The sequence below is a fragment of the Anomalospiza imberbis genome, chromosome 2 (assembly GCF_031753505.1).
Source record: "Anomalospiza imberbis isolate Cuckoo-Finch-1a 21T00152 chromosome 2, ASM3175350v1, whole genome shotgun sequence".
Taxonomy (NCBI): domain Eukaryota; kingdom Metazoa; phylum Chordata; class Aves; order Passeriformes; family Viduidae; genus Anomalospiza; species Anomalospiza imberbis.
In genome coordinates, this window is record NC_089682.1 from 26,376,422 (window position 1) to 26,395,799 (window position 19,378).

The window sequence follows — 19,378 nt, forward strand, 5'->3', positions numbered from 1 at the left end:
AAGACCTGATTTTGCATTTCTCTCTGCCTAGAGTTGGGCACTGGTGGTGTATATTGGAGAGCAGTGTCTACTTATTTAAAAAAAATATGTAAAGAAGAGTGAACCAAATTTTAATTCTTTTAAAGGGAAGCACCCAGAGGTTGTGCCTCTGTCATGTATCTGCTTCCAGGTGAATTCTGAAAACAGGAGACTGAAGTTAATAGAAAATAGTATTCAGAGTGAATTTTCCCATTGCCTGGAAACATCAGGTGAGCTCTTGGTTGCAGTCAGAAGGGTCGTACTCTGCATACATACACTCGTTGCAGACTGCCATGACTCAAGGAACTGAAGTGTTAAGAGACATGGTGAGGGGAAGAGTCATTCATTCCCCTTACACAGGGGGAGAAGCAAGGCATAGAGCAAGGCTGATTCTTTTGACATCATAAAGCCTTACTGCACTGGGGCAGCAAAATCAAGACTTAACTGTATTTTCATTATATTTTCTTAGGACCCCATTGGGCTTAAGTGTTTGGTTTCATGGAGTACTTACACAAGTCTATTTCTTTCAATTCTTAGTGACATTCAGCTTCATACATGCTCCTTCTGGGAATTGTGTTCTCACGCAGTTTACACACACTCTTTGTACCTTTTTCAAACATGGGTTGTATAGTCTGTGAAGAAAAACATCAGAGGACATCAGAAATTCCTGAGCAATTGCTGACATTGGTTTGGGTAAAAGAAGGGGAGTTGTAGCTCAACTAAACCTAAAGCTGAAAAAGTGCTGCCTTTGTAGGGGGTTGCAATGATGACCTGTGTGCTCACGTGGGCTGTCTTCCCCCATAACTCTGTTCACTCTCCACCACACTTGTCCCATTCAGTGTCACCTATGTATGCCTCCTGGAGAAATAGCACCGAAAAGGCTGAAGAGGAGGTGAAGATCAGTGGTGGTGGTTTTGGAAAAGGAGTCAGATGCACAATGGTGAATGGTCCTGGTTTCCCTGTGCTGTTTATATCCAGGCACTGGCTCCAGGCTGGGTGGCTGCTGGAGCCTGCCCACAGCCACCATCTCAGCTCCCTGCTGCCTGTGAAGTACATCTGCTGTTCTGCAGGCAGGATGCACGGATGGATTAATTACCAATGATTTCACAGACAGTTTGTGACAAGAAAGAGCAGAACTGAAGTTGGCTCCTCCAAAATATCTTCAGATGGAGCAGGGTGAACCTTCAGCATGATCCTTCTCTTCCCTTCACTGGCATTTATGGGAGCAGAACAAAGGCCCAGAGCAAGTGTCGGGGATCTCTCCAGGCTTTGCTCCTCACAGACTAGCCCTAGGTTTGCCCAAATGCTCTGGCTGAGCAGCAGGCAGGGCTGGAATGCTTGCTGGTCATACTGGACTATTCAGTGGGTAACTGTATGTCCATGTTCAAAGGTTCAGTTTTGCTGGAGTCTCCTGTTCTGGGAGGAGAGCATCTGGCAATCTCAGCAGTACAAGCTGTTTTCCTCAAAGGTTATATGTGAAGGAGTAGCTGCCTGAGGCCTTTTCACAGTTCTAACATACTGTTTTGGTCACCAGATTACTGACTTCTTCTGCTAGCCTTGAACCACAGGTAGCCAAACCTGATCCAGCCCTGCCACAGCAGTGGGTTTATTTCAGCTGTGCATTCAAAAACTGCCCTCACCAAGCAAAGGCAAGACAGGCAGTCATGTCAGGTCGTGCAGCCTTGGCCAGCCACCCCCTCTATGGGCAGCATAAGAGGAAGCTGGTCAAACCAACCCAGTCCTTAGCTTGTTACTTCTCCTGTTTCAGTAGCCAGCGTCACATCCCTGACACACAGCTTTCCCTTTGCCCATGTCTGAGGAGCCAGCAGGGAAAAGGCAGCAGGGAACAAGCTACAGAAAATGTAGTTTTTTCTGGGCTCTTTTCAAAGCCATTCCATTTACATAATTAATGTTCCATATTTTCTACCTATTCCCAGCTGTCACATGAAACTTGGCACGTGGCAGCTCTCTTGGGCATAAGGAAAACAGTTTGTATACTGATGAGACATTTACAGATGCTGTTTGTCCTTATTTCTCATTCTCCTTCCCTAATAATGACAGAATGAATATCAGATTGATATTTTATATGCTTTTACTATTTTAATCTTCTCAACACACAAATAAGACTCAGTGGTACAAATAAGGAACCCTCTGAGGAGGAAAACAGTTTTATTAAGAAATCTGTATGGTATGACAATGGTACAGACTTTCTTGTCACATGATGTGTGTAATTGAAATGAGTTAATAAAGATGTCTTTTGGGGATTTCTGGTCTTCTGGAGCTTGGAGACAGTTGGAGTTGAGAAACATTTGGTGGGACCTTACTTGGGTGCTTGGTACACTGCTGCCCATTCCTGAGAGGAATCAAAGATCTCAGGAACTGGGTTAGCAATCCAGAGCTGCCTTTGATAGTCCGTTGTATTGGTATGAATCCCAAGGGGCACAAGGATTTCACTCTAATGGTGTAATTCATCTTCACAGTAGTTTCTTGAGAAGGATGGGCTGGCTCTAAAGTGTCCAAACGGCTTCTTTGATTCCTTCCAGAAGTCTTGGGAAGTACAGCAATGGGAAGGACTCACCTACTATTTAGACTACATCTCAACCAGGAACTGCAGCAGGTGGTGGTGTGCAGGTCAAAATGGTGTGCAGCCTGCAGCAAGTTATTGAAATTCTTTGTGGTAAAGGCAGGCACAGGCTGCATTCACCTACAAAGCTGCAGGGAGCTGGCCATCCCTGCACACCAATTCTTTTGCTCATATGCTTTTCTTTTGTAGGTGCAGGGGAAATAGGTGCCCATGAAACTCTCCTGTATTTCTGTAATCTAGGGCACATTATTTAGAAGGGACTTTGGTTGCCTAATATGAGGCATCTTACGAAAGAATCTTGATTTTCAGAGAGCAAATGCTGAGCACTTTCCCAAGAAATCAGATCTGTGATAAGATGCCCCCTTTTGGATATTCAGGGTCACTATCAATTTTTTAAAAGAGAGCTCAAAGCTATTTGGTGGGGTTTTGAGGATAACCAGTTCAGTGCATTTATAGATTTTTATGGCTTTATTTCCCAGTGATTTTTCCCTCTGGCAGTACATTTCTGCTGTTGAATGACAAGCACCATTGAGAGCTTGCTGTAGTGCTTGTTTGCCAAATGAAAATCCCACCATCTTACACAGTTGTACTTGTACCTACAGCTGAGGACACATTGAGGTAACTACCAAGTGCAGTAACAGGAGATGTATAGCAATTCCATAAACTGTTTCAGGTCCTTCAGATCATAAGATGTAAAATACTGACCTACTGATTCTTTGGTTATTCAGAATACAAAAAGTCTTTTTGTTGGCAGGAAAGTAGATAGCTGGCAAGCTTTTTTTCCTCCCATTTTTCCTAAATTCTCATCAAGGAGTGAAAAATGTTTCAATTCTATAGAAAGATGTTTATGGAAATGAAAAGGAGAAATAAAGATCACAGGACATAATACATTTCGGAAACCACATTGTGAATGCAATAGTTGAAACTGTTTTGCTGATAATACATATCCCTGTGCTCATCTCTCAAGTAAGAAAGATTTACTTTTGTGTTCCAGAGAAACCCCCTGCCCCAAAATCTGTTAAGGTTCCCAGCTATTACTTATCAGGTTTCTCTGATCAACCAGACAAAGTTCTTTTGGGTGGTGTCCATAGTGGCACAGGAATAAGAGAATAAATGTTTCCCTAAATTTTTCTACTATTCCTGGCACTATTTTTCGTCTGCTTTCACCACTGCTTGCCTGCATCCTGCTTTACAAATTCAACCATTAGGTGGGGCATTTCTACTGTCAACAGCCCAGATTTCATCTACAGCATCTTGTGCCTGGGACAGATGCTGAATAGTGCCAGGATATGAGGTCCCTTCTGTTATCTTTAGTGCTTTCTTCTTTTATCAGCTCCATTGATATTCAAAATAGTACAAAGGGGGAAACCTGAGTCAAATGGTTACTTAATGGTCTTGGTCGCTATCTTTTTTTTGTCACGTGTGATGTATTAAACGTTATCCAACTGAAGAAGATGCTGATCAATTACTAAGTTATGCAGTTCATAGCCAAAAGTGTGCACTCATTCATTTTTTTTTCATTTCACTTGAACAATTTGGAATCAGATAGCACTTCCAGGAGAACTATTTCTTCCTGGTTTCAATGTCTGGGTAAAAGCAGTGACACATTTCCTGACACTGCAGTGGACCAGTTGTTCTTCTCTGTTCTTCCATGGGTTAAACCTTCACAGGGTTTGGGCTTCTTTTGCTGGGAATAGCTATTCTTTATGTGCCCTTTTTAAATTTGAAAAATTAAAAAAAAAATCAGTGAGGAGTTCTTTGTTATACTTATATAGAGACAATACTCATCCAGCATGGCTGAGCAGCCCCTTCTGAACTGGGGAGAGAGGGAGCTCTCCTATGGCCCTCTGAGCTCTCCTGGCACCTGAAGTCACAGAAATATAGGCATCACTTTATCACTTTCACTTCATGAAACTTTTGGAGAAAGTGATGGGCTCTTTGCAAACCCAGGATTCTGAGGCCTGGGCTTGTTCCAGTCAGCCCCCAGTGCTTTAATCAAGGATTGTGTTGCTGCAGGAGATGGAGGGAGAGAGAGGCACATCCAGAGGGCAGTTGAACTTGTTCTGAGTTTGGGGACCTGGAGACGACCCCAAAGGCAGAGGTTTGTCCTTCAGTCAGAAATGTGGGAAGATGAGTGGGGCTGCTGGAGCTGGTGGGCACTTGTCCAGCACTGTGAAGGGGACTGTACTATCATACTGATGTGCCAGGTCCAAGCTTGACTATCCAAATTAGCCCAAACCAATCCTTTTGGGATTTCTGTATTACTAAGCCCATCTGGCAAGTGACCTGCCAAGAAGAAAGGCTAGGGGAGATTTGACTATGGCCTAATTAGAGAGGACATAAAAAATCTGAAGCACTTTACTGATGGGTGGTACTGGGAGCCTGCCTGGCTTCTCTGTTACCTCAATCTCTAGGCACCATGAACTACTGAGCCCTCTCAGACCTGCTCTGCAGATGGGACCCTTCAGGTACCCCAGCTCCAGCTCAGAGTCTGGACTCCTCTTAAATGCCTCTTTTATTCAGGGTTTCAAAAACTTCTGGGAAGCTTCACTTTGGAGACTCCAAAGAAATGGACTATGCTTGAGGTAATAATATTGTCATTAATTTTGCCCAGTCTCCTTAAAAAATCTTTTTCCATGAGAGTCTAATTCCATAAGAATATGAAATTTCAATATATGTCACCATAGAGGGGGAGCCTTGTAAAACCTTTTCTACCTGGGCTTTGGGGTTGTTTATATTCTCTGTGTCTGGCCTGGTTGTGATTGTGTATCTGTGTCCATAGCTAAGCCAGGACTTTCAGGAATCATTACTAAAAAAATTCCTGCTACATTTAGTATAGGCTAAGGATCTAATTCCTCCAGTGACCTTGAGAAATGCTTGCCTTGAGAATTGTACATTAGTAAAACAGAGGGCTGTAGTATGGAAAAGGACCAGAACTGCACAAAATTACACTCATTGTCCAGAACCCCAAAAGCAAACAGATGTGCTGGCAGATGCCTCAAAAGTATGTGTTATTAGGTCAGACAAATTGAAACAGCATCTGAGAGGGCTCTGTTCACTGCCTCTCCTGTGTTGGAGTGGGAGATGTGCCTAAAGGATAGCAGGGGCAGAAATTTTTACCCCTCTGCTCCTGGTGGTAAAAAATTTGTGAAGGACTACTGGACACTGGGAATGAAACTGTTTTCTGTTGTGTCAGAAAGGGTCTCATCAGAGTTCAAGCCTGGCCATTTGCACACCTGGCATAATTTGCATAGATGAATATATAACTCCTCAAACTCTTTTTCTTTCTGAAATACTAATTTCTGGCATTTCTTTGCTTATCACCAGTGCTAAATTTCCTGCCCACGTGGTCTGGAGTGACTTGCTTACTGCAAGGCACACCAGTCTTCTACTGCTCCATCATGACTGGAATTTTTATGGCCTTGCTCTCTTTTTTTCTGAAGGATTAAGTGTACTAACTCCCAGAATGAAGTGATTTCCTTAAGTGAGGCTTTACCCATAAGGATGCATTTCATGCAAATCTATGTCAGGTTTTAAGTGTACTTTGGGGAGGGTCATTTGACTTAGATGGATGTTTTATTTTACCAGTAGAGATTAAGGCATGCAACAACCTAAACTTTGACCCTCACAAGATGACTCTGCCTGGTTTACCCTGAACACAGGATGCTACATCTTAGTCTTAGTGTTGCATCTCTATTGAGAAAAGCAAACGAGGCAGGTGTAAACTGAAATACTTACGAGCTTCCTGGTGCACAAGGGCAAGCTCTGCTGGGAAGCAGATGTTTAATATTTGTCTAACTTTCTGGGAGAGTCAAGAACTCCTTCAATTTGTTAAAGAGTTTCCAGGTGTGAAAGAGGGGCAATGTCACCCCCAATTTCTTTTAAGAGGCTAGCAAAAGAATAATTGAGATGGCTTCTAATTAGAATAATTAAATTCTAATTACATTACTGAAAACTCCCTCTATGAGAAGGTGACCTGTCTAGTGGATAAGGGAAAGGCTGAGCATGTTGTCTAACTAGACCTTAAATAAAGCCTTTGACACTGTTTTCTACAGCATTGACCTGGAGGAACTGGCTGCTCATGGCTAGGAAGGGTGAACTGGATGGCCAGGCCCAGAGGATGAGGGTGAATGGAGTTGCATCCATCTGTTGTCTGGTCACCTGTGATGTTCCCCAGGGCTCAGTACTGGGTCCAGTCCTGTTTATCAATGATCTGGACAAGAGGATTGAGCCTGCTGTCAGTCAGTTCAGAGGTACCACCAAGCTGGGCAGGAGTGTTGATCTGCTGGAGAGCAGGAAGGCTCTGCAGAGGGGTCTGGACAGGCTGGCTCAATAGGCCAAGATCAGTGGTGTGAGGTTCAACAAGGCAAAGCGCCAGGTCCTGCCTTTGGGTCACAATAACCCCAGGCAGTGCTACAGGACAGAGAAGCTGGAAAGGTGCCTGGAAAAAAAGGACCTGGGGGTGAACATGAGCCAGCAGTGCCCAGGTGACCAAGAAGGCCATTGGCATTTGGGCCTGTATCAGCAACAGTGTGGCCAGCAGGATGAGGGCAGTGATTGTCGCCCTGTACTCAGCACTGGCGAGACCACACCTCAAATCTTGTGCTCAGTTTTGGGCTTATTGCTGCAAGAAGGACATTGTGAGGCTGGAGAGTGTCCAGAGAAGAGCAATGGAGCTGGGGAAGGGTCTGGAGCACAAGTCTGATGAGGACCTGCTGCAGGTGTTTAGCCTGGAGAAAAGGAAAATGAGGAGGGACCTCATCACTCTCTACAACTGCTTGAAAGGAGGTTGTAGTGAGGTTTCTGTTGGTCTCTTCTCCCAGTTAACAAGCAATAGACAAGAGGAGGTGGTCTCAAGTTGTGCTGGGGGAGATTTAGATTGGATACTAGGAAAACTTTCTTCACCAAAATGAGTGTCAGGCATTGGTACAGGCTGCCCAGGGAAATGGTGGAGCCACCATCCCTAGAAGTGTTAAAAAAATATGTGGATGTGATGCTTAGGGACATGATTTAGTAGTGGACTTGACGGTGCTGGGTAATGGGTGGACACAACAGTCTTAGAAATCTTTCCCAACCACAACAATTCTATGATTTTGTGATTTTCCTGTACAGGCAGAAGAAGACAGCTAATAGAGAATTTATTCTTCAAGTCTGGTGCAAATGCCCTATGCTTTAAGGACCGTTCTCAAATGTGAAATGAAATAATGGGCAATAAAAGTAAATTATGCTTTTGGTTTAGTACAAAGTGGCCTTTATGGTTGCCAGCTTATAAAAGTTTGGTGGGTGAAGTAAACCCTGTGTGTAAGGGCAGTGTTGTATTTCCAATAAAATCTATTTTAGTTTTTGAGGACTAGTGTGATACATAAATAAAATTTTCACTTTGTGACCCTCTACATGCCAGAAAGCCTAATTCTTGGCAGGTTGGGAAGGAAAAAGAAGTCAAAATTTAAGCATCTTCAGTGGTCGGGAGACACAATGTTCACATTCCCACTTCCTCCCAGCAATGTCCCCAACTGGGCCAGCCCAGTTGTCATTTATGTGATTCATGTATATTGTGCTGGAAAATGGGTTTGATCTCAGCTTGCTGCCAGCCTGCTCTTGTCCTCAGTCTCTTGATGGCAGTGGGTGGGGGCATTCTGCCAACCTGTGCTTAAGGAACAGCCAGCCATCAGCTGCAGAGCGTGGCCATGGAGAGCATCATAAAAATGGAAGGGAATTCACTGCCACAGGGAAGCAGGGCCCTGTTTATATGAACTCTCTGTCCTGCTGAAGTTGAGTCCTTAGGATATGGCTTTAGGGTTCCTCCACAGTAAGTTTTAATATGAATGTGCAGTTACAATGCTAAGGTAACCTCCTGTATGGGAGACTTGGTGCTGTAAGACGTTCTGTCTGTCACAGCTTTACTGAGACATCCCAGGCAGCAACCCTGCCCTCACTTCTCCAAAACAACATTCATCTTTTGCAGAAGATGCTATTATTGTAAACACAAAAATGTATCCCTTTTTTAGGATTCAGTGACACTGCCTGCTTTTTACTGCTCTGTTTCACATTGCATTGTAAAATAAAAACTTCCTAAGACTTTAAATGTGAGCTGAGGCACCTGCCTCATGTCTGTGTGCCCCAGCATTTAGAGTGGGACAGATGTCCCAGGAAAAGCTGAATTGCTATGTCAAAGTGTTGAGCCCCTCTGGTTTACCTTGTCTTCACAGTCTTTCAGCGTTGAGCTTTTTGAGCTCTTACACTTGTTGCATATTCATTTTCTGTAATTAAGAACCCCTTGAAATTGTGTACCTTTACAACAATAATGCATACAGTGTGTATGGCCAAAGTGCAAATAGTTTCCGAGGAGGTTAAATCACAATTTTTCCAATATTAATATTAATGAGGCTGACCATTTGCATTTGCAGTAAATCCCCTTGTAGCATCAATGTCCTTTGAGGATTTTTCTGCAGATAAATGAAGCATTCCCCTCCTTCCCTCACTACACCTGCTAACAGTGTCACTCAGTGCAGCAATAGATCAACAGTTCCTGCTAATCTGTGAAAAGGCAGAGCTTAGAACAAGTGCTTTTTGACATAATTAAAGCTACACTGCCTACCACTATTCCTGGAAGAAGTACTAGCAGAGTTTCATTAGAACAAGTAAATACAAATAGAGTTCAGCCTGAACAGTTGTCTTTGTTACAAACAAAGCCCATTAGTTAGCAAGGAGAATTTGAAGCAGGGCTGAATTCACACTGATCTCAAAGCCTTCTCATATTTAATTTATAAACTGATGATTAATTCAGTGATTAGCTAATTCACTTGCAGTGATTAATTTAATTCATGTCTTCAGGCTAATGTTTAAGAAAGAAAAAAACCCTAGCTCTGATAGATGCACATCAATGTCCTTGTGATTAAAAAATGATAATATAATGCCCCGGAGAAAAAAGGAGAAAAGAAAGATCAAGTGAGTCGGTAGCATGATCTGTTGTAAGTTCTTGCCTAAGCTGTAGCCATAATTTTTAGCTGTGATGTTTAAATGTGTCAGTTACTCTAATGATCAATGGTTTGAAATCTGAATCTAAGGATCCTTCACTGTAGCTTTCCACTGTGTATTTTGAGAATGGCGTTTCTTTAGAGCAGTCCTCCAGCTCTGCCTTTTTCTCACTTGTTTGGCCAGCTGCCTGCCCACTCCCCTCCCTTTCAGCAGCATCTTTCTCATGCCTCACCAAAGTCTTTGATGAGAGTGCTTTGTACTTCTTAAATCCAGGCTGCTTTTCTCTGTTTCCAGCAGGATTTACCTCATCTTTTGACACAACATGTAATGATGAGAATGATTTGGGGGATTTCTCTCTATTAGACAAACTGGTATCTTTTGGGACAGCACTGCTTTTACAGTTTAGGCCATTGCTTGGTGATGGAGCTTGATAGCTTCTGGAATCACCCACAGGGCCTTCCTCTCCTGAGCCATCATTGCTGTGCCTCTGTGACTGAGCTGAAGAGCCTAGTGGGTATTTCTCTCTTCTCTCAGGTTCACTCTTTTTTTCTGGACTACCAGTTTTACATGTTGGTTTTTCATCATGTGGTGGTGGCAAATGCTCCTTTTTGACTGTGGAATTATTTTCTTGAGGCTTCATGGGCAAATTTAAGCATGGGGACTGGCACATCCCAGAAGCTGGATCTTTGCTTTTATCTTTTTCAGCATTTGCATCAGGCTTTGTAAATCTTTCAGATATAGTTTGTGGTTTTTCTCCTCTGGGAATATTTTTTTCAGGCTTCAATAATTGACATGAAGGAGGTAACGGATGGTTACCACAACCTTGGTATTTATCTTTCTCTTTTGCAGCCTTTTCTTCAGGTGACCTGGTGTCCTCTCCTGCTGGTATCTTTTGCTTCCTCTCTTCTGAAGTGCTTTTTTCTTGAGACTTTAGCACTTCACTTAAAGAAGGCAGCTTCTCAGAATCTGGATCTCCATTCTTTTCTTTTACAGAATTAGTACCAGGCTTCTTAAAACCTGAAGAATCTGATGTTTTTTGCTTTTGTTCTGGAGTAATTTTTTCTTGAGGCTTAACCAACGTTTCTGGTGGTATTGATGGACACTTCCTGGAACTTGGAAGTTTGTCTTTCTTTTTTGCAGTATTTGTATCAGGTGTCAGAAAATCTTCAGATCTCATTTGCTGTTTGTCTCCTGGAATATTTTCCTCATGCATTCCTGACTTTCTTGATGGAGGTAGCTGATGCTTCCCAGAAAAATGCTGCTCAATATGCTCTTTTACTGCTTCTGTTTCAGGTGATCCAGTGTCTTCTGCTGCTGGTGTCTTTTGCTTCCTCTCTCCTGAAGGGCTTCTGTCTTGACAATTTGGCACTTTGTTTGAAGCAGGTAACTGGAACTTCTCAGAGGTATGTTTAGTCTCTCTTTTGTCTGGCTTAGTTTCAGGCTTTACGAGGTCACCTGGTGACATCTGTTTCTGTGTCTCTAGAGTGGTATTGTCCTCATCAGCCATCTTATTGTCCTGACTTCTTGTATGTCTTGGTGGCATTGAATAATTGTTGAAGTCTGACTTGATGTTTTCTAGTCCTTCACTGTCATTTGTGTGTTTCATTGGCTCATCTGATGAGTCCAGGTGGTTTTTCCTATTATTGTAATCGATGTTTTCATCTCCTGTCACATCATGTTTGTGTTTCACAAAATCTCTCAGAGATGCTAGATTCTCCAAACTCTGTCCAGTATTTTTCACTCCTTGAATGTTGGTATCATGCTCTGATGAAGGTAACTGGGGTGTTTGAAGACTATGAGCATCATTCTCCTTGGAAGAGTTATTATCATGGTCCACAGTATAATTTGGTGTGAATACTGGTTCCTGCTCAAATTTATGCAAGGCATTTCTCTCTTCTTTCTCCTCTGTCTCCATCTCACTTTCATGCTTCATGTCATCATCTGAGAAGAAGAGCTTATCCCTTGTGTGTTCAGATATTTTATTTCTACTTTTTGCATCCTTCTTTTGGTCTGAGACCAATTCAGTTGAAGGAATTGGATTCTCTTCTAGCATACCACATCCTTGCTTTTTGGTATCATCTAATATTAGTGTTTGGCTCTTCTCCAAGGGTAATAGGGGATTTTCTGCTAGTATGGTTTTATTTTCATGTTTTCCTGGCTTTGTGTTTGAATGTGAAAGACAGTTTTCACGTCTCTGACATGTATTTGTCTCTTTGTCTGTAGTGTTTTTGTTTTCTGTTGCATGATCTGGGAATAGTGCTTGGTTCTTAAAATCACATATGGTTTTCTTCTCCCCCATTGTGTCATTCCCACCATTTGTCAACTCATCTGAAGGGGGGTGTGGATGCTTCTCACAGCCATGGCTGTCATGCTCATGTTCCACAGCACCAGCTCCCTGTCCCACCAGATCAAGAGGTGGAAGTGCCAGAGGATTTCCAAGAGTGTGATGGATACCTTGTCCTGCAATCCCACTCATCAATATTGGTAAAGAGGTTGACACAGGTGACTGCCATGCCTCAGAGTCAGGCCAGGGCATCTCATCTGCAGTGTCCCCTTCATGCTCAATGACAGATTCAGATGGCTTGTGGCAGGTCTCCAGGTCAGTGAAGGAACTCCTTTGCAGGGCTTGGTTGTTTAAGTGATTCATCACTTCATTTGATAACGATAATTTGTCCTTCCCAAAATCTTCTTCTGAAATAAAGGAACTGTGCTTCACAAGGTCACCTGGCAAAGGGCTTTGTGTTTTTTCCAAAGAAGTGGTATCCTCTTCTGCTGCAGCACCAGGCTTTAGCTCCAGGCTCTCATTTGAGGAGAGCGTAGGTTTGTTCTGATTTGCATCTGGAACTTGTATATCCCCATTGGAAACATCAAAGTTATTTTGTGAGCTAAAATTCATTTGAAGAGGCTGAAGCTGCATCGTTTTTAATTCATTTTGCATTTGGCTGTTGGATGTCTTATTTTCCTCCTCTTTATTTGGGACATCACTATCATTTTTGCTAGAAGTAGAAGACATTTTGTCTTCACTGTGAAATGTTGCTTCTTTTTTGGCTTCCTTAGAACATTTACCTCTTAAATCCAGCGCTTCTATTGGTGCCTTTGTGCCAGAAGCTGGTATTAGAACAGTTAGCTGTTGATCATCCACTGAAGGCTCAACTTTACAAGATGCTGAAAATTTTGGAGAGTAAAATGGTGGTATGTTTTCCAGTGCTTTCTGCTCTGGAACACATTTTTGTCCTGCAAAGAAAGTGTCTTTTTCTGACTCTGTGAGCTCTGTGTCATCTTCATCTGAACCATATACATACAGAGATATTTCAGGAATCTGAATTTCAGGAATCAGGAATCTGAATCCTGGTTTAGTATCCTGAGGACTTTGTTCATGGGATCCTTCAGCTGCACTGGAGTCAGGTGAGTCAGAGGGTGGTCTGTCTTTCTTAACATGTTGCAAAGCATTGGTAATTCCCAATAGTGAAGTTGTGCCAGGCCCAGCTGGCATGTCACAATCTAGACTACATTCAGGTAAGGGGGGAATGCATTCTGCAAGAGCTTTGTTTTTATGAGTAGTTGAAGAGTTATTTAGATCAGGATGAAAGTTGGGTCCCTGTTTTGTGGAATCTGTTTTAGCCTCAGCACAGTCCTTTGCATATGACTTGGCCTCTGGTGCCAACAGTAACTCTTCTTTGTCCTCCCTGTCCTGTGCTGAATTTCCCAGGGTTTTGTTTTCTCTGTGGTCTCTGTTGGATCCCTCCTTTTCCTTCAGTAGTGTGCCATGACCAAAAGGCTGCTTTGTGGCATTATTTTTCGACCAGCTCCAAGGATGGTTAATTTTGGTAGCCATGCTGAATCTGGGCACTGGGACCATGGAGCACACTAAATTTTGGGACTCTGGACTCTTTATACCTGTGGCTGTCATTGCTGCCATGCGCAGCACTCTGACCTCAGGCTTACGAATAGCTTTTCTGCTGGGGAAGTTTTTAGTCTTTCTCTCACCTTTGTGCAAGAGCGATGCTTTCACCTCTGCAGCTGAGCAGAGAGTGCTTTGTTCAAACTTCTCCTTCAGTTTGGACAAGACTGAATTCTTGTTGACTATTTTTGGCAAACTGCTGTTTGCTCCCTTCTTTTCCCAGCTGGGAGACTTCTCCTTGGCTTCTTTTTCTTCAGCAGCTAAAAATTTCTTCAGGATGTTCTTCACTGTGTTTTTTCCAGTCACACTAGTCCACCTTGCCCTCTCGCTGGGTGCTGTGTCTGCATCCTCCTCCACTGCTTTTCCATCTGCCTTCCTGTCTCTATTTCTGTCCAGCTTGTTACCAGCCCTGCTCACCCACATCTTCTCTTTAATGACCAGTTTGCCGACTTCTCTTCTCTTCTTGGTGTACGGCTCGCGATTGTTGTTTAAAAACCTGGACCGCAAGAGCTGAAATCTGGTTGGATACTGAACCCTGATTGGATCTGGACATGGCTGGTTAGAGCTCACCCGGTTTTCTTTACCTTCTGCCCATTTCATCCTCTTGTTACTGATCTGTGGATCGCCAGCTGCAAGCTCGGTGACGTATAGCAGCAGGCTGCTGAGAACAGCAAAGGCTCCTTGCTCTGTTGCCATCCTATTCAGCTTCTTCTTCAGCACCAGAGGGTCTATAAGCATCTTATTATCTCCACAGAAGTGTGTGCTTTTGGTGCTGTGCAAGAGAAAACATAAATGTCTTTTCAAGTTGTCAGCATTGTCACTACATTCTTACTTTGCTTTAATGGCATGCTGCTACGCATGAAATGGAAAAAAAAAACACTTAAATTTAGAACTTCTCAAGAGAGTTGATGTTAGTGGCCTGTTAAAAAGCATGCAAAGTGCTCAACAAGCTTCATGAGGCATGGTGTAGCAGGAGTGTCAGGGCTTCACATTGTCCCACACAGCATTGTCAGATTTCTTCTGTGTTTTGTGGGTAGTGGAAGCACTTCGTGAAGCAAGCAATGCTAGCTGGAGTCACTATATCTCCTCTGTGCCACTAATCCCTCATTTAGAATTACCATGTCCTAAAGTGAGGGCAACACTGAAGGCATTTTCCTTTCCTGCTAGGTAAAGTGTAGGCAAAGATAAATATGATGAGATCGCAGTTAGCATGAAACCATGGTTCTGTCTCTGGTTTATAACCATTAAAACAAAATATCAAGGCTGAGGGGCCCAAATGCACCACTGATGGTTTCTACTATTGGTATAGGTTAGAAGTCAGTAGATACCTCCCCAGAATTAAAAAAAAACACAGCAGGGTTGCTGTTATTTTCTTTTTGATAGCACTCAAATTTCACTATGCTCTTAAATCCGTTTTGTGAAGGCTATCACCACAACACCAACCCTGGCAATGTCCCTTGAGTACAACCTCTTTTAATCTGGAGGAAGAAGGATGGTATGTTGGACCTTTACTTGTTTGAAGAATCAGGCCCTCAGACAGCTGGGGATTTAGGCAATGCTTTAATTGGTGTGGATGAGTTACTAAATAAAATACTGAACTCAGCACAAAAGCTGGAGCTTGAACTCAATAACAATAGATGGGTCTAGGAGGGAAAAAATCGAAAGGTGTCATCTTTCTGACACCATGAAAAGCTGGAAGGTTACTTCACCGAGCAGTGAAATACCTTCATGCACAGAATGCAGCCTGCATACCCGCAGGGGATTAATTTTTATGACCAGAAGTGGAATAAAAAAAAAAATCTTTAAATTAAATCCCTGTGTAGGAAATGAAGAAAGGCTGCAAAGAGGGTCATCCTTTAGGGAGTGTCAAGCTCGGAAAGCTGGGAAAGGCCCAGCTGTGCCCCAGCAGCTGGCACACCATGGTCTCTGAAAGAAACTGGACCTGGCCCCCCACTGCAATATTATGGAGGCTGTTTGCAAAGTGAAGGGCTGGTCCTTGTCCAGTTGGGTTGTGATATTTGGATTCCACTTGGCTGCATTTCAAATGCACATATTGAAAATTACATCCCTCAGCAGGGGGATGCATTTGCCATCTTGAATGGAAGAAGGTCTATTTATAATGACTTTGTAGGTATTTTTAAAGGCCAGTAAAAGAAAAAAGCCTGACAACTGGCCCATGTCTAATGTGACAAACAATATCTCATAGGTTTTGATAGGGAATGACCACATTTCAGCATAGCACAGGTGGTATCATTCACCCTTTCCCTTACCAAATTGACTACAGCCAAAGAGGCAAAGATTCTATGTTACACCAAGAAGCCCATTTGTCCCAACTATGGGAATTTCCAGAATAAAGAAAAAAACAGAATTCAATAATAAAGAAAGAACCAGAGTACAATTGGCTAAAAATATCCAGGTTCATTCCCTGTCCTTACAAGTCTGCTGATATTTTAACTGCAAGCTCTCCTCCCTAACTAGTGTCTGGTGTATTCAGAAAAACATGTGGGGCCATCAACCAATGTGCTTCAGGGTCATCTCTGATCTCTCAGAACAGCAGTGGAACCAGATGTCCTGCTTACCTCGCCCTTCTGGACTGCTTTGGTTGCTATAAATGGCCACAGTAAAATACAGACTAGTCTTGCTTTCAGCATAGCCAAACTACTGTTGATTGTGAAGGGAAGGAGATCAGGCCCTCTCTGCTAGGAATATTTGTATGAGCTATGAAATTCAAACAACTTTGTTAAAATATACTACAAGTGAGCTCTATTCAGGGATTTCCTTTTCCATGTTAGAGTGTTATTATAGGATGCCATCTGAAATGTAGCATTTATGGGAATACTGCATTGCCTTAAGTACCAAGACATGTTGCATGGGTTGAGTGTTTGATCCATATTCACCAGCCAGCAGCAGAAAATGAACAAACAGCTATGGCACCTATCTGGGGCATCTGCAGTTCTTCCAAGATGACGTCACCTGCAAATGACCATTGTGACCATGTAAATCTGAAATGCATTCTGTGCAAGGGCAGTGGTACAATGACACTGAATTCTGAGACCACCACAAAACATGGAGGTAATGATGAGTCTGCTTTAACCTAGTGTTTGGGAAACACCATGGTTTCCCCTCAAGGAAGGATGCCTAAGTACCATTTCAAAAGGCTAAGTCATCATCCCTAATTTTTTCCTTACTGTCTTTTCCCAAGTTGCATCCTGCTGCTCTTAAATGATGTCATCTATCAATGAAATATAGTCGCCTCGATATCAACTACAGACAGTCAATTCTAATCCCATTGGGAATATCCAGACAGGTAGACCCCATGCACAGGGGGAACTCCATGCCAGCAGAATTCAGTTCCCAGCACTGTGAGCTATGCCATATGACAAGGCTGATACTTGGGCTCCTCCCTGATCCTGCAAAATGGCATAACGTGCTTTATCTCCCTCATCCCTCTTTTCCCCTGGAGACACTGGTTTCCACTCTTTTTAATGATTGTGATGTGCCTTAATGTGCTGCTGGTTATGGAAGCTGGTTTGTGCTGCTGCATGGTTTTCAGTGTCTGGAGGACAGGCTGCTTGGAGCTGTCGAGGAGGCAAGGCCACCTTCAAAAGTTTCCTGACTTCTTGGCCTACAAATAATTAAGATGCATAAGACAGGCTGCTTAGTTACTTATTTATAGGTTCTTTGGGGACACTTATCACAGGCAGCATCAGAGTGGTAACAGCCTAATATGCTAATGGTCAGCAGTGCAACCCTATCCCACTGGCCAGCCTGTCCCAGAGAAACCTCTGCAGTGGATACTCCTGTGTCATGAGCAGAGGAGAGCTGAGGTGCCAAGGCGAAGGGACAGGAGCTGGCACTCTCTCCCAGACCTGCCCGCTGCCTCCTGCACGAGTGGCCTCCAGCCTTTCCATTCAGTTAGGTGTCCAGATGCTGCTGAGTAGCAGGGCGTGGTGGCATCCCATGGCATTTGCTAAAAGCATACATTTGTAGGATTTTCTGGTTTAGTGTCTCTGGTGTGGAAAAGAGAAGGCCTTGTCTCCTGATCCTGAATTTCATGTTAAATATCTGATCACCATTTTAGACACTCTGGCAGCCCAAAGGACTGGCTATTGCAAGAACAGTGGTATGGGCAGAAGGAAACAGCACTATGGGGGCCTCATCAAAAACTAAGAAACAAATTGAAAAACACTGTCCTGCAAAAACTGTCAGAGATCAATGAGATTGGTCTGCCTTACTGTTGGTAGGCTCTGGGGAAATGGCCATGAGCTGGAGTGTGCAAAGTGCTGCATCTCATAGCCTCCCTCATCCCTGGGCATCCCTACCTGGCTCTGTGTGGTGTTTGGTCCAACGACCTGCCCCTAGATAAGGAAGACAACCAGGAGTAGCTCTGCCCACCCAAAACAATGCACAGGCCTTTTGAGTGTGTTCAGTGAAATGATGGCCAAGGCACTGCTCACCCCAACAGCTGCAGAAAGGGTGCTTTAGAGGTTCAGTCCTTTTTTTTTCAATTAGATTCTCTTACTGATCTCTGAAACACAACTTGGTCCTGCCCAGCTTGGATAGAAGGTAAAGTGGGAAAAATGATGAATCCCCTTAATATTTGTTGGTGATTATTTTTTTCCTAAAGGAAGAAAAGCCAAAGTACTAGAAAAAGTCCTACCTTATGCAGAATATGTTCTTCTCTCTTCTCTATTGCTGAATTTATTACAGGAGTGCTACAGGCATCCTAAACTAGAAGCAATGTTTTCAGAAAGTCTTGGTATTCTCTGGCACCAAAAGCTACCGACACAATTGCTGCCTTTGGTTTAATACAACTCCAAAGCAAACAAGAAAGCACCTTGCGAAGCTGCCAAGAGAAAACATGCTACAACAACAGAGCGAGAGGTAACGCGTAGTACGGAAAACCTTCTCATATGGACATTGCCATGCAGGCTGCTATTCCTACTGACAGGCATCACCTGCTCCTGTGTCTGCCACATAACATCCCAGTGATGATTCCAGCAATGGCTAACACGGAAAAAGGCGTAGGAAAGTACCCATGTATTTTTAGCTATCTTTTTAAAACACAGTTCAGCAGCTGGAGAAAGACAGGAGAAACCAACACCACGTAGGCAATCACAGATGGTGGAAATTAGAAAGTATTACGTAGACCTCACTTTCTGAACTTCTAAAGTAAAGCATGAGGTTAAATGTGGGATCAAATTTTGAGCTCACTTCTGCATTATTTCATTCAGGATTCCATATTTGTGCCTGTGCTGCTCTTTGGGGGCATGAAGATGTCTTTCATCAAGGCCTACTGTTTGCTTTGTTTGTGATCTGCAACTTCTAACTCAATCGTAGTTTGCTGGTTTTCTTGAAAAATGAGAAAATAAAAGAAAAACAAAAAATGAAAAGAAGGGGGGGAAAAAGGAAAGGCAAAGGGAAAGGAAAAGAAAAAAGGATGAAAAAAGGACAAGAAAAGAAAAAAGAAAAAAGAAAAAAGAAAAAAGAAAAAAAAGAAAAAAGAAAAAAGAAAAAAGAAAAAGAAAAAAGAAAAAAGAAAAAAGAAAAAAGAAAAAAGAAAAAAGAAAAAAGAAAAAAGAAAAAAGAAAAAGAAAAAATAAAAAAGAAAAAAGAAAAAAGAAAAAAGAAAAAAGAAAAAAGAAGAAGAAAGGAAAAAAAATAAGAAAAAAAGAAAAAAGAAAAAAAGAAAAAAAGAAAAAAGAAAAAAGAAAAAAAATGTTGAAAAATAAGTTGGAGAGGAAAGGTGAGATGAAGCCAGGCAAGGAAAGGCAAAAAAGAACAAAAGATAATAAAATGAAAGGGGGGAAAAAAAGGAAAAAGTAAAGCAGTTGTAACTTTTCTTCTTGGAGTTTTCATGGTGCTCAGACTTGTGAAATGTATCACAGCCTAACTGT

At 42.7% G+C, this 19,378-nt stretch overlaps 1 protein-coding gene and 1 long non-coding RNA gene across 3 annotated transcripts in view; both read right to left on the reverse strand.

Moving 5' to 3' along the window:
- LOC137468455 (uncharacterized) overlaps positions 1-19,378 on the reverse strand; it is a 224,167-nt gene that overhangs the window by 181,767 nt on the left and 23,022 nt on the right. The window lies entirely within an intron of this gene.
- On the reverse strand, positions 2,166-18,838 carry LOC137468441 (uncharacterized). Of its 2 annotated transcripts, none has more exons than XM_068180186.1 (2): positions 16,344-18,838; positions 2,166-14,253 (listed from the first exon to the last, which is right to left on the reverse strand). In XM_068180186.1, the coding sequence occupies exons 1-2, from the start codon at positions 16,370-16,372 to the stop codon at positions 9,606-9,608; spliced, it is 4,677 nt and encodes a 1,558-aa protein (XP_068036287.1). In that variant the 5' UTR covers positions 16,373-18,838; the 3' UTR covers positions 2,166-9,605. The 2 variants fall into 2 exon arrangements, with proteins under 2 accessions (XP_068036287.1, XP_068036286.1); XM_068180185.1 differs by having other exon boundaries at positions 16,338-18,838.

Excerpts from the sequence above, each read along its gene's own strand:
- LOC137468441 (XM_068180185.1), bottom strand. The coding sequence starts at position 16,372 with ATGGATCAAACACTCAACCCATGCAACATGTCTTG. Across the intron at positions 14,254-16,337 it reads AACCCATGCAACATGTCTTG|CACCAAAAGCACACACTTCT; the intron begins GTACTTAAGGCA and ends TCTCTTGCACAG.